General features: G+C 38.4%; 1 protein-coding gene across 5 annotated transcripts in view; it reads right to left on the reverse strand.

The window, feature by feature from the left end:
* Window positions 1–12,956, reverse strand: part of GDAP2 (ganglioside induced differentiation associated protein 2) — a 65,720-nt gene that overhangs the window by 25,035 nt on the left and 27,729 nt on the right. For all 5 annotated transcript variants that reach the window (XM_019730599.2, XM_074318971.1, XM_019730600.2 and 2 more), the window contains 4 exons: window positions 8,757–8,833; window positions 7,932–8,008; window positions 4,646–4,785; window positions 2,817–2,871 (listed from right to left, as the gene is read on the reverse strand). In XM_019730599.2, the coding sequence (XP_019586158.2) occupies window positions 2,817–2,871; window positions 4,646–4,785; window positions 7,932–8,008; window positions 8,757–8,833 (349 nt within the window). The remainder of the gene's footprint in view (window positions 1–2,816; window positions 2,872–4,645; window positions 4,786–7,931; window positions 8,009–8,756; window positions 8,834–12,956) is intronic.

Here is a 12,956-nt window from a genome sequence, read left to right on the forward strand (position 1 = left end):
TGACAGTCCTTTCTTTCACTCCTACTCATCCAATAAATCACTAAATCTGGGTCATCTTTTCTCTAAATCCCATTGATATACTCAGCTTTTTAAAATTAAATTTTATTTTTTTGCCAAAGACTAGTCTTGACAAACTTTTGCAGATGACCCTAAATACTTGTGGCTTCATATATTATTCACGTTATAAGAAAATTGCACTAGGCAGGCCTCCAGCACCTGGGACAGGACCACACTGGAGGCGGGACAACATGAATACTGATTAGGAGGCTGCTGTCTCCTTTCAGGTAAGGATGACGGTGGGATGAACTGAAGCAGAGGCAGTGGGAGTAAAGACGGGCACGGACAAGGGCACAAGAACTGGTGCGACCTGGTGAGATGGGAGGTAGGGGAAGTACCACGGGTGCCCCCCCTCCCCCCCCCGGTTTCTGGCTCAGGCACCTGGGTGGGCAGTGGTCCCATTTACTAAGACAGGGACTGAGTGAAGGAGGAGGACATGACTCATTCTGCTTTTAAAATGTTGAACTTCAGGGCCCTGGGAAGACATCTAAGTGAAGATATCCAATCAGCAGTTAGACAGGCACAGGGATGATTGGTGAGGATGACGCTGATGGTGATGACAGCTAACGCTGACCGAGCGTTCAGTGTATGTCAGGCAATGTTTTAAGCATTTAACGTGTATTAACTAATTTCATCCTTCCCAAAACCCTACCAGGTAGGTACTATTATCATGCCCGTTTTATAGAAGATGAAATTAAAGCACAGAGAGGTCACATAACTTGCCTGAGACAAGTTGGTAATTGGTCGCGCTGGGATCAGAACCTTCACTACCTGAATCTCGAACCCATGCTTTACACACCAGGCTTCACTGCCTCCCCAGACACATATTTGGGACTTGCACGTGTTTTGGAGGGTTGTTGGAGACACAAGAATACAAAAAGGTACAGAATGAAAGGAGAGGGCAGAGGATTCGGGAACGCTAACTCTCAAAGGATGAGCAGAGAAAGAGGGGGCAGCAAAGGACACGGAGAACAACTAGCTAGGAGGAGAAAAACTAGGCAAGGTAAGTTTCAAAGAAGCCACTACAAAGTGTTTCGAGGAAGAGGCGATCAACTGTGTGTAAGGCTACAGGGAAACAGGTAAGAGAAAGACAGACGAGTGTCTGCTGAATTTAGTAACAGAGATCACCAATGATTTTAGTCTCAGCAGCTTTAGCTGCCATAGCGGCAATTCGAAACAGACTGGAGCAATTTAAAGCGCATGAAAATGGAGATGCGCACAGAATACAGACTACACTGAAAAATTTTGGTTGTAAAGAGGAAGAGAGATAAGTGGAGGCTTGAGCATGTTTAGAAGTTTGTGAGTTAGATGCACAACAATGGGAGAGGAGAAAGCGGGTAATTACTGAAGAGAGATCCCTGAGGAAATGGAAATCCACTGTGTAGTTACAAGTGTAGGCTCTGGAATTAAAGTGTCTAAATTCAAATGCAGGCTTTGCTGCTTAGTAGCTGCTGACCTTGGAAAAGTTACATAATCTCTCTAAGCATCAAATCCTTGCCTGTAAAGTGGGAATACTACTACCATCTATTTTGTGGATGTATTATAAGGTTTAAACGAGACAATGCATGGGAAGAACTGACACACAGTAGGTACTTAGAAAACAATAGCTATTGTTATTACTACAGGATCCAGAGCACAGGTAGAGGGACCACCCTTCATTCAGAAGAAACACGTTTTTGAGACAGAGACGAAGGAGGCAATGATAGGAATAGATGGCAGGTAACTCTGAGGTGGGAGAGAGAAGACGGAGCTCCTTACTGATGTTTTCCATGTTCTTGGTGAAGAACAAGGTGAGCCCACCTGTTGAAGGGAGGAACTGCTGGTAGGACAAGGTTTGAGGAGAGCAGAGAGCCTCGTGGGGTCACTGTCAAGTGAAACATCGAAGGACCTCTTAGTGGTGCAGCCCTGTGAGTTGGCTGAGCAGCCCCAATTCACATGGCTCGATTTCTCCATCTCAGGAATCCAGAGGAGTGAAGAAAGCAGAAGGAGGGAATATCTCAAGATCAGGTTTTGATGGGCAAGTGTGATGACAGGCTTAGAGGTCATAGGTTAGTGTAGGCATTGACAAGAGTGGCTGAAGTGATGGAACATGGATTTTAGGCTGGGCAGGGGAGGAAATAGAGACAAAACAGAGATGACGCTTTCAGAAAAAGTAAAAGGACCAAAGGACTAGATGTCTTGCTGAAGTTGAGGTGTAGGATTAGATATTAGGGATATAACCGTGAGCAAGACAGCTAGAGAAGATAGCTCTCATGGATCTTGCAGGCTAGTGTACAAGGCAGAAAATTAAACAACTAATTTGAATTAAAAACATCATGATAATACAAGACGGTCAAATCTTGAGGGGTATAATGCAGCAGTACCTACTAGCTGCACGATTGGTTGGAGAAGGTTTTCTACAGAAAGTAATTGTTGAGCTGAGGTCGGAAGGCCAAACAGGAGTCAGCCATGAGCAGAGGAGGGCAAGTGTATTCTGGACCAACATGAGCAAAGCCTGGATGGAAAAGCACGGAGGGTCCAGGACTGAGAGGCTGACAGCTACTGAGGGCTGCATGCAAAGCCCCTGGAGTTACATGAGATCAAAACTTTAGGACCGCAGGTTGAGGGCAATTAAACAGGAAGGGTGAACAAAGAAATTCGCAGCCACAATGGTCATAGTGAGAATTAGATGTTGAAATCTGTCTTACCATGCTGGCAGGCGGTATGTTTAAATTTAAGATTTAGCTAAAAAAAAAAAAGTAAATAAAAAAATACTGTACCTTTGAACGAAATGTTGGATGAACAAAATAAACAGCCTTCAAATTCCTCTTGTACCTGATTCAAAAAAAAAAAAAAAAAAAAAAAAAAGGGTCAGTATAAATCATGCCTAAAACAAGTCACCGCTATGGACCATTAACTCTTTGCTTGAGTATCCAGAGAAGAAAATACTGTATTTTTAAACAGGTCTAGCCTATTGAATTTTAGCGGAAATGTCAAAAACGATTCATAGAACATGTCATTATTTAAAGTATCTGTTTTATAGAAGCTATTTTCTTGGCTGTAATAGAGTCACCTACAGGTAGGACAAAGGAAAATCGTGTTTTACAAACATTTATTGGGTGCCTTTTTTTATGTGATGCTAGATTCTCTGGGATCAGGTTATGAATTAAACAACAGTAAAACCACTTAAATTATTCGCAAAAATTAGAAATTAAAAGTTTCAATGGTCATATTATAGCAATAAATATAGGGAGTTGACTATGCCCCAGAAATTATACAAAGGCTTTATATTTAATTCTTATAACAATTCTATGAGCTGAGTACTAATAATTGTATCTACTCTAACAACCCTCCAAAAGTCACCCAACCATCAAGTGACAGAGCCAGAAATTGAACCCAGGCAGTATGGCTCCAGAATCATGTTCTTATTTACGAGTCTCTCTAGTCACTAGTCTCTCCAGGCGTGCTGGAAATTATTTCAACAGCCTATTAATCACCATTGGGTCACATAAGGTTCATTAAAGGGGACTCCAGAGAAGTAATACAAACTCTTCATTTCACAGTTGAGGCCTGATCAAAGTAAAGAGAACAGGCAGAATTACAGTGGAGTGAAGCTGCCTTATACAACCCACGTTCAGAGAAAGCTAAAAGGGTATCTGTTAGGCATGAAAGCTTTAACATTCCTAATTACAATGAGATTTAATGGGAGGAATAAGACAGTTGGAAATTGACAGTAATTTGCCTTCTTTGTACACTAACTGTAATAGTGATTTTTCAATGCAGTCCATAAAAACAGTGATAAATAAAAAAAACAGCTCCCAATAACAAAGCAACTACCAGGAGGGTAGGTAGAGTGCTATTTTTACTTAGGAAATCTATTAATGAGAAAAAAAAAAAATTAAAGCAGAACATTTTATCTCTGTTGCAGTGGGGTATTCTATATATTCTGGTTAAAATTTCCATTATCACTTCAGAGGAAATATGGTTTTAAGGAAAATAATTTTCTGGCTCCAAGTCAGTGGCCCAGGTTCAAGTCCAAATCCTGCATTTTCTGGTGTGAGTCCTTGGGCAACATACTTTGCCTTTCAGAATGTCTATATTTTCCCATCTTTCAAATGTAGATAATATCTATATTTATTGATCTATAGGTAGGACAATGTAAATTCATATTTAACAAATTTATTGTGTGCTATTTTTTATATGGCACTAGAATTTCTGGGATCAGATTATGAATTAACAAACTCATGGGTCACTGGATCAAATGAAATAAGGTTTATAAATGTATTTTGATAAGTATAACACACCTTATAAATAGAAGGTAGTATTTCTGTTACTTTATAAACAAATATTGGTAATGACCCCAAACCTTTTTCAAGGTGTTTAAGAGCCATTTTGGCAAAAAGTTACACATGAGTTTACTGAAATGTGATAAACTGGAGTTAAGGAGGGCCTCCTATTATTAAACCATCTAATCTAGGAATGATACATGAAGAATACATGATACATTGTTACATGAAATACACTTTCACAGAATACACAGCGTTTGCTACTGGTTCCTATTAGGACAGAAGGCAGCTGCTTCCCCTCATAATGTGCAGAAGTAACTAACTTGACGTCTACGACATCGTAGAGCTTCTTCAGGAAGTCGGAATCCAGATGATTGTATTCGCTGGTCAGGGTGTGAAAATACACTAGTACATATTCCTTCACAGCAATGTGATCCATTACATGGATAAAATATAAGAGAGCCTAGGAAAAAAGAGGAGTAAAGGTCATTTTGCACAGTAGTCTATTTCCCAGAGGCCGAGAAAGAGGAGAAACCCAGGAGATGACTCTAATCTATGCCCCAGGCGTTGCAGGTGACGTCTCAGACTACGAGTATCAGTTCCCTTTAGAAGGTTCTGCAGGAGAGTCAGTCAGGCTGGTGTTTGGTAATTCTCATACATGGTACAGTATGATTCCGTGAGGTCTTATTCTGAGTGACGGAGGAGAACAACTGGTCTCCCTCCTCTCAAATAACTCTTCATAAACTCGAAAGAGTTCTTCGGTCAACTACCAGGTTTTCCCTCTCTAGGATAATGATATCAAATTCAGCAGAAGTAGAATTTCTAGACTTTTAATCATTCTTTTAGTTTGTGCTTGAATTCAATGAAAGTCTTTGCGGTCTCTACTGCGCTACAGACTCATGGCTCATGTAACCATGAACTGCTATAAAAGGACATGCTAAGTGATGCCTCACATGTCTCGCTTTGAGGGCTAATTTTCTCAGCCCCTTGAATGTGGATCTGAATGAAGAAAATGAGAACAGCTTTACCCAGTAGAGGGCAATGGGCTGGGCAGCATTTCTAGAGCTCTGAAAGACTCAAATTGAATGTGACCCAGATCAGTTCGAGACATATTCTGTCACAAGAAGAATGAAATTTAAGCGAAACTAACACAAAGCAGATATACAATACAGGCAGGGCCAGTATGAGCCAGTGGTGTGGCTATAAACTGACAAGGGGGAAGCTAAGAGGTAACAACCGAAGGATTGTCAAACAGGCTATTTCTCCATTCTGCACAGGGAGGCCTTGGCACCCCCACAGGTGGAGTAGCATGGATTAGGGTCCAACTGCTTCCCGAGCAGACAGAGGGGAGCACGAAGGAAACACAGTATCTTTCCAGTTGGTACCTGGTTTGACCTCACAATTTAGCTCATTGTTTTATATGAAATGATACATCATGAATATCCAGACGCTCAAGTGCACGCTCAAGTCCACACTCAAGTCCGGTGCAGGGCTTTCTGTTTTTATTGGCAACAATCTCATTACTAATGGTGAGAATAAACGTCATGCTGATTAATACAAATGACCACAAGCAAAAACTTACTGATCGTATCATTTGCATTATATTATATATGTGATATAGAAATATAACTCAGTTGCGTTTTTCCTGTGTGTGTGTGTGTGTTTTCATTATTTTATATTTTATTGTATTATTTTATTATTAATTTTGCTCTTATCAGATTGCTTCTGGTCCTTTCTGTCCACTCTCTATCCTGTCCTTAGGGCAATTAAGATACTCATTTTTAGCTTCAAATTCCCATCTTTAACTTAATTTTTTTTCATTATAAAGAAGTATAGCCACATGACACACAAAAAAATGTATAAAGCAAATTCTCCTCCAAACCATGAAATCCATTTTGAGATATTTTTTCCAACTTTCACCATTAATGCTTAAAAGTCAGTGTATATATAACTTTTCTACTGTTGCTATTCTTTCTATTATAAACATTCCTCTGTAGTACTTGTCTCTATAACGGTAATTTTTTTTCAAAGAATAGCATTTTAGGTCTATTTAATGTAAGCATTTCAATGAAATTTGTTTTCATTAGTTTCAGGTGTACAAAGCAATGTAACAGACATTTACACCCCTCACAGAGTGATAAGCCCCCCAAGCTACTACCCCTCTGACATCGTATACAGCTGTTACACTTCCATTGACTATGTTCCCTATGCTGTGCTCCACATCCCATGACCATACGTGTGTATGTGTGTGTGTGTGTGTGTATATATATATATACATATAAAATTATAGTTGATGCTCAGTATTATTCAGGTGTATAGCACAGTGGTCAGGCATCTCCACAGTCTATGAAGTGATCCCCCTGGTAAGTCCAGTCCCCATCTGTCACCTTACATAATCTTTACACCATTATTGATTATATTCTCCAAACTATATTTCATATCCCCGTGGCTATATTGTGACTACTAATTTGTACTTTCTAATCCCTTCACCTTCTCCCCAAACCCCACCCTCTATAACCGTAATTTTTAAGAGTCACAGAACATTCCATCTGTGGATGAACAAAAACCACTTGTTAGGAATTTAGGTTATGATTTTGTGCTATAAATTAGCCTGTGAGTAACACGTCAGGTTCAGTGCTTTCACCCTTTTTTTTAACCCAAACACCAGTGACCAGGAATCTAAGGGCTTAGACAGAAGCAATTACCTGCTTTTGCACAACTGTGTTTTATCTCAAAATTGTGTGTAATATTTTTACGTTTTTAACTACATAATTTTTTTTTTTTTACTATGGCTAAGAATTATACGTTAGTTAAAGTGATTCTCCTCTGCAGTGAGTTTCCACTAAAACAAATGTTTTAAGATCTATACATTTATCCTGTGAATTCAATTGTTCCTTGCCTAAGTATTCCAATTTGGGTGGTTTCAGGGCCTACAGCTACTTCCACACTTAGGATTATTTCCTTAGTACAAATTCTCAGGAATGGACTTACGTACTAGGTCAATGGCTGTGACCCCTTTTACGGTTTCAATTTATCTTTGATCACGATGACTTAAAAGTTCTGGTTAATTTGAAGGTGAAAAGAGATTTCTCATTTTAATTCACTTTTTTTAGACTACTAGTCAGATTGACCATCTTTTGTTTCTATTTACCGGTGATACCATTTCTTTTATGAGTCATCTATTTCTGTCCTTTGCCTCCCAATAAAGGGATTATGGAATTATGACACATTGGGCTAATTAGATCTCTGGTTTCTTCTCTTCAGATAGATACACAATTTTTCTTTTTTTAAAGAAACTTTGATTGTTAGTACAATTATAATAGAGAATGAGTCCAACCGAAACACTGCCAGGTATGTCATATCCAAAACAAAGCAGCTGCGTTTCGGAGGTCACATCATGGCATTCCAGTATTTCTGTTTCTGCTACAGAGCAAAACCAAACCCGCAACTTACTGAAATGGTACGTGCAGACTTGCACGACCAGGGCTATTGCTCTGCCTGAGATACACAATTCTGCCTCATCTCATATTCTAAAGCCGATTCAAAATTCACATTCTCCTTAGTTTTAAACCAACATTATTTGTTAAACAGAGCCTTTTTCGGGCTTACCTTGTCCATATCTATTAATGTGACAGGAATATTTCTTCCAACAACCACCATCACTGTGCGACCGCAGTGATCAACACCTACAAACAGGAACTGCAATCAGTACCCAGACATGTATCCCAAAGTGTCACTTGTCCTGGGAGCTGACCTTATAAAAATAGTCTACACAAATGTAAAAGATTGAAAACCAGGAGAAGTTTTTCAAATTTCATCTGCAGATTTCTCTTACTATGTGGACAACAGCTCCTTTTTGTTTATTTTTTTTGCTTCATGAGGTGTCCACGATGGCCCTGACTTTTAAAATAAGGCCTCGTATAGGTTTGAAATCAGGGACAGTAAACGGTAAGGTCACAAGGCAAAGATCTTTTTAGAAATGGCTTCCTGTTTAGGCTCACAACAACTTTTAACAAAATCAGTGATCCAGGAAAACTCAAATCTGAAAATTAACAAGAACTGTCTGAAAAAGAAATACAAGAAAGAGCAGGAATCTAAGAACTTTCACTGCTTCCATTATACATTCATGTAAGGTTTGTTCGAATTTTGTATAGAAAGTACATGGCACTTTTGAAAGCAGAAAAAAAAATTGGAAAAAGATAACAAAAAGGACAGTATGAAGAAATGAAGTTGGCCAAGGTAGAACTACAAGTTGAAAAATTTATCGGTTGAGATGTTATTTTTAAGATCGTGATGATGAGCAAAAACTATCTTCATTGGTACATTCTGTTCACAGATAAAGTCGACAAAAGCAGAGCAAAATGAAATCTCTAACAGCATCCTAGGTAGGTCCTTCCTTAGTAGAAGAATCAGTTGCCATATCCACAAGCTCACCTGTTTGGTATAAGGCCTTGAGAGATGCGATATCAGACAGATCCTCAGATCGTGCTTGACATAACCAGCGATTGTAACTAGAGAAATAAAAGATGTAATTAGCAGAACAAATCCTTACAAATTAAATTTTCAAATGGGACCTGTTTTTATCTTTCCATTCCTAAAGAATGTTTTACTATGAAGGAGTTAAAGAGGCCATCACAATATGCAGAATCCCTGCTATGTGCTATTGATAAAATAAATACAAATGAGTTACTGAGAAAGGAAGGTGTTCATACTCAATTTAAAAGAATCCTTTCTCACGTGAAAACTACTCATATAAATGGCTCAGATACCAAGTTCTGGAACTAACTTGTTTTTAAATACTGTTATTTTCCTTTACAAAAAAAAAAATGCAAAGGGAGAAAGCCTAAAGCAATAGCCGTTCTCCAAAACAGGCGTTCACTCATTCAACAAAGTATTGAGTGCTTACTAGATGATAGGTACTGAGGGTATTACAGTGAGTAGACATGGGCAGTGCCCTCAAGGAGATTACTCTGCAGCAGGAAAACAGGTAAGTGTTGTGCATGTTATATGGGGCCACAACGGAACCAGGTAATTTTACCTGGATGTCCAGCTTTCTTTAATGATGTGTTAATCAAACTAGGTGTCCAGGTACCCGCTACACCAGATCACAAGGAGCGCAGTTTGGCTCTGGCTAGGAGGACATTAAAGCCGGAAGGCACATTAAAGACCTCAAAGAGGGGAAATGAGCTGCAAAAGGGTCGAGTTAATCTTAGAGTTACCAGCCAATCGATGGTTGAGACTGAAGCTGCACTCAAGTCTCCAGATTTCTGGAAAGGTCAGTACTTTTTCTACTATTTCCTACTGCTTTCTTAAAAGTCAAAGTGCCTCTTAGTTGATTCCTCAGCTGCAAAATGGTGTGTATGGAGGGCACCCTTTGCTATAAGGTACAATCACGCACTAAGGATATTTAACGGGAAGTCTCTTACACAAGGATTGTAATCAACAAGTGATACGCCCGCTAGTTTCACAGAAATTGTTACTGCTTGCACAAAACACACTTGGTATTATATAGTTCTACAGTTTATGCCTTTTTAAACCACCTATACCAACTGAAAAGTCAAAGAAGTAACAGCTTTTAATTTTGGTTTAAGTTATAATTTGCTAGTCAAGAAAACACCTATGGTGCATCGTAGTTCTCCTAAGTATATGCACTAGTCCGTATTTCCACACAGAGTCATCTCCTAGGTTATTTACTCTAAATCCCCAATTGTACTGTTTTCTAATTGTTTTCTGATTAAGTCATCTCCACAGACAGAATAATATATCTTACATGTCTTATGAGCACAAACCTTAGCACAAAACATGTAACGGGAATTTGGTAAATACCTGTTAATTTCTATACTCTAAACATTCATGAACTGAGTTTTCAGAGGTTTATTGCATAAATGCAATGTCTACATTATAGTAGGGACTCACATCTTTGCTGAATGGAATAACAGGCATGAATATTATTCAAGGCTTTTTTGGGGTCTGAGAGTAGTAACAAAACACCCTTGGCTTCTAAGAGTTTAAAATTGAATATATGAGATAGACATATTACAACGAAAACTGAAGTGTGTAATGAGACAAGCAACCCAACAGATGTCTAAATATCAACTGAGCACGGATGCTGAGAGGGGGGTGGCCAGGCTGGGGCGGGGGTGGAGAGAAGGGGGGTGGAGTGGAGGTAATGCCCAGGCTGTAGACTAGCTGCTCCCTTCTTTGTATCACAAAGATAAGCGCAAGGCTTCACCCGTTTATTGTAAGTTTGCTTCTCTCTATGAGACCACAGACAGGGAATACATCTTACTTGTCCCCGTATTTTCAGCAAATCTCTAGGGTAGTTCCTGACACTGAGTAACTATGTGTTCAACGAGCTGTGAAAAACAAAATGTTTTTTAACTGGAACTCAGGTACACAAAATGAATTAATCACCTTTGGTTCAAAACACTTATCACTGGTACATACATGGTTCGCTTTTACTGGTTACTTACTTAGTTACTTTAAATTAAGTAACAAGCGCTCCAAAGCCAACCACCCAGAACAAAAGTTAGCAACCGCACAGTGACCTCATCACTTTGTTGCTCTCCTTTTTATATCGTCGTCGTAATTCATCTATACAGAGGGTGCCAAAAAAATGTATACACATTTTAAGAGAGGAGGAAACCACTGAAATTATAATACTCAATATATACCAAAACAAAAGATGAATACAAGTCATGCATATACATTTTTTTGGCACTCCTGGTAGGCATTGCTAAAAAAATTTGGTTTGTAACTATTTAAAGGAGAAAAAAAGCTGATCGTGCTTTATGTAATCGTTGGGTCTTACTTTCTGGACGTGTTATATTACCAAGTTTCATGTATACTGTTGGGTATCAATGGTGTTCATTCATTTTGACTCCTCTATACAATGTATTCACACAGCATGAGAACTACAGTATCTATTATCCACGCTACTACTGAAGGGCATTGGGCTGTTCCCAGGTTTTTGCTACTGAGAACAGCGCTATGTTGCCTTATTTCACACGGCTCCTGGTACCCACATGCGTGACTTCTCCTGGGTAGCGACGTAGGAGTGGGAGGGCCAGGTGGTAAGATATGTTCAGTTTTAGGAGCTATGGCCAAATCTCCTTCCCAAAGAGCTGCACCAATTTATACGTCTACAAGCAACGAACACAAGACCCTGTGGGTCCATGTCCTCCTCAACACCTGGTATTGGCAGATGCTTGAATTCTGCCAATCAATTATGTTTGAAATGGGGCCTTGTTTTTCTGGTTACCAGTGATGCTGAGACCCTGGACACGTTCAGTGGCCACGTTTCCCTCTTCTGTGAGATGCTGTTCATATTGTTTGTCCTTTTTTCTACGAGGCTGTTTGTTCTTTTCTCACTTATTCATGGGAGTTTTTTTATAGTATATTCTTAATACAACCATGTTTCCCGCAAAATAAGACCTAGCCGGACCATCTAATGTATCTTTTGGAGCAAAAATTAATATAAGACCCTGTCTTACTTTTTTAATATAATATTTTAATATAAGACTGGGTCTTATATAAGACCCGGTATAATATAATATAATATAATATAATATAATATAATATAATATAATATAATATAATATAATATAATATAATATAATACCAGGTCTTATATATAAGACCGGGTCTTATATTAATTTTTGCTCCAAAAGACGCACTAGAGCTGATGGTCTGGCTAGGTCTTATTTTCGGAGAAACACGGTAAGCATTTGCCAGTTGCGTATACTGTGAATATTCCCATTCTGTAACTTGTTCTTTACTTTCTTTAAGCTTCATGGCTCTACTTTCTGAAGCTCTTAATTTTAATACAGTCAAAACTATTTTTTTTCTTTCATAGTGCTTTTTATAGCTTGTTTATGAAACTTGTCCTCTCTCAAGATATGAAAGTACTAACTTATAACTCCTTCCATGAGTTTTAATTTTTTAAATTTAAGTCCTTAATCCGTTTAAAATTGATTTTTGTCCACGTGAACTCCAAAATAGTATAAACTGTAAAATGTTTTAAACCTTGATCTATGATTCCTGACTTGAGTTCCTAGGATGGACACTGGTTGGCAAAATCCCTATGAATATTTTATGGGGAGAAGGTTTATAGCTTACGTAAGATTCTCAAAGGCTTTATGATTCAAAAAAATTTAGAATCACTGCTGAGACAATGGGGGCTGTTTCAGTTTCTAAGGACCTTTACATGAATTCCAATATAAACAATACATGAAAGCAATCTTTACCTGCTTTTTTCTGTATTCTAATTAAATCTCCTCCATTTCCACTATAGATTGCGGAAATTTGATTTGGTTACCTTTTCTTTTAAATCAGTATTCAGGAGGAGGGAATAAAAGCAAAAGATGTTAGCTTTATCTCCTCATCCAACAGAGAAACAATGCTTTCCTTGTTTTTGTTTTAAATCTATTCAAAGACGAATCAAAATTTTCCCTTATATCTTTCGTGAATGGCACCTCATTTTTTTGCTGTAGTTTCTGTGTTTTCTTTCAATAAACACATGCAATCTTTGCTTCCAACCCAACAGTCAAAACAAAAGCTAAAAAAGGAAAATGTCAACTCAAAACAGTTTGTTTTCCTAGAACTTATTCCAAATAAACAAATTTCTATTAAATT

The sequence above is a fragment of the Rhinolophus sinicus genome, linkage group LG14 (genome assembly GCF_036562045.2).
Source record: "Rhinolophus sinicus isolate RSC01 linkage group LG14, ASM3656204v1, whole genome shotgun sequence".
NCBI lineage: Eukaryota > Metazoa > Chordata > Mammalia > Chiroptera > Rhinolophidae > Rhinolophus > Rhinolophus sinicus.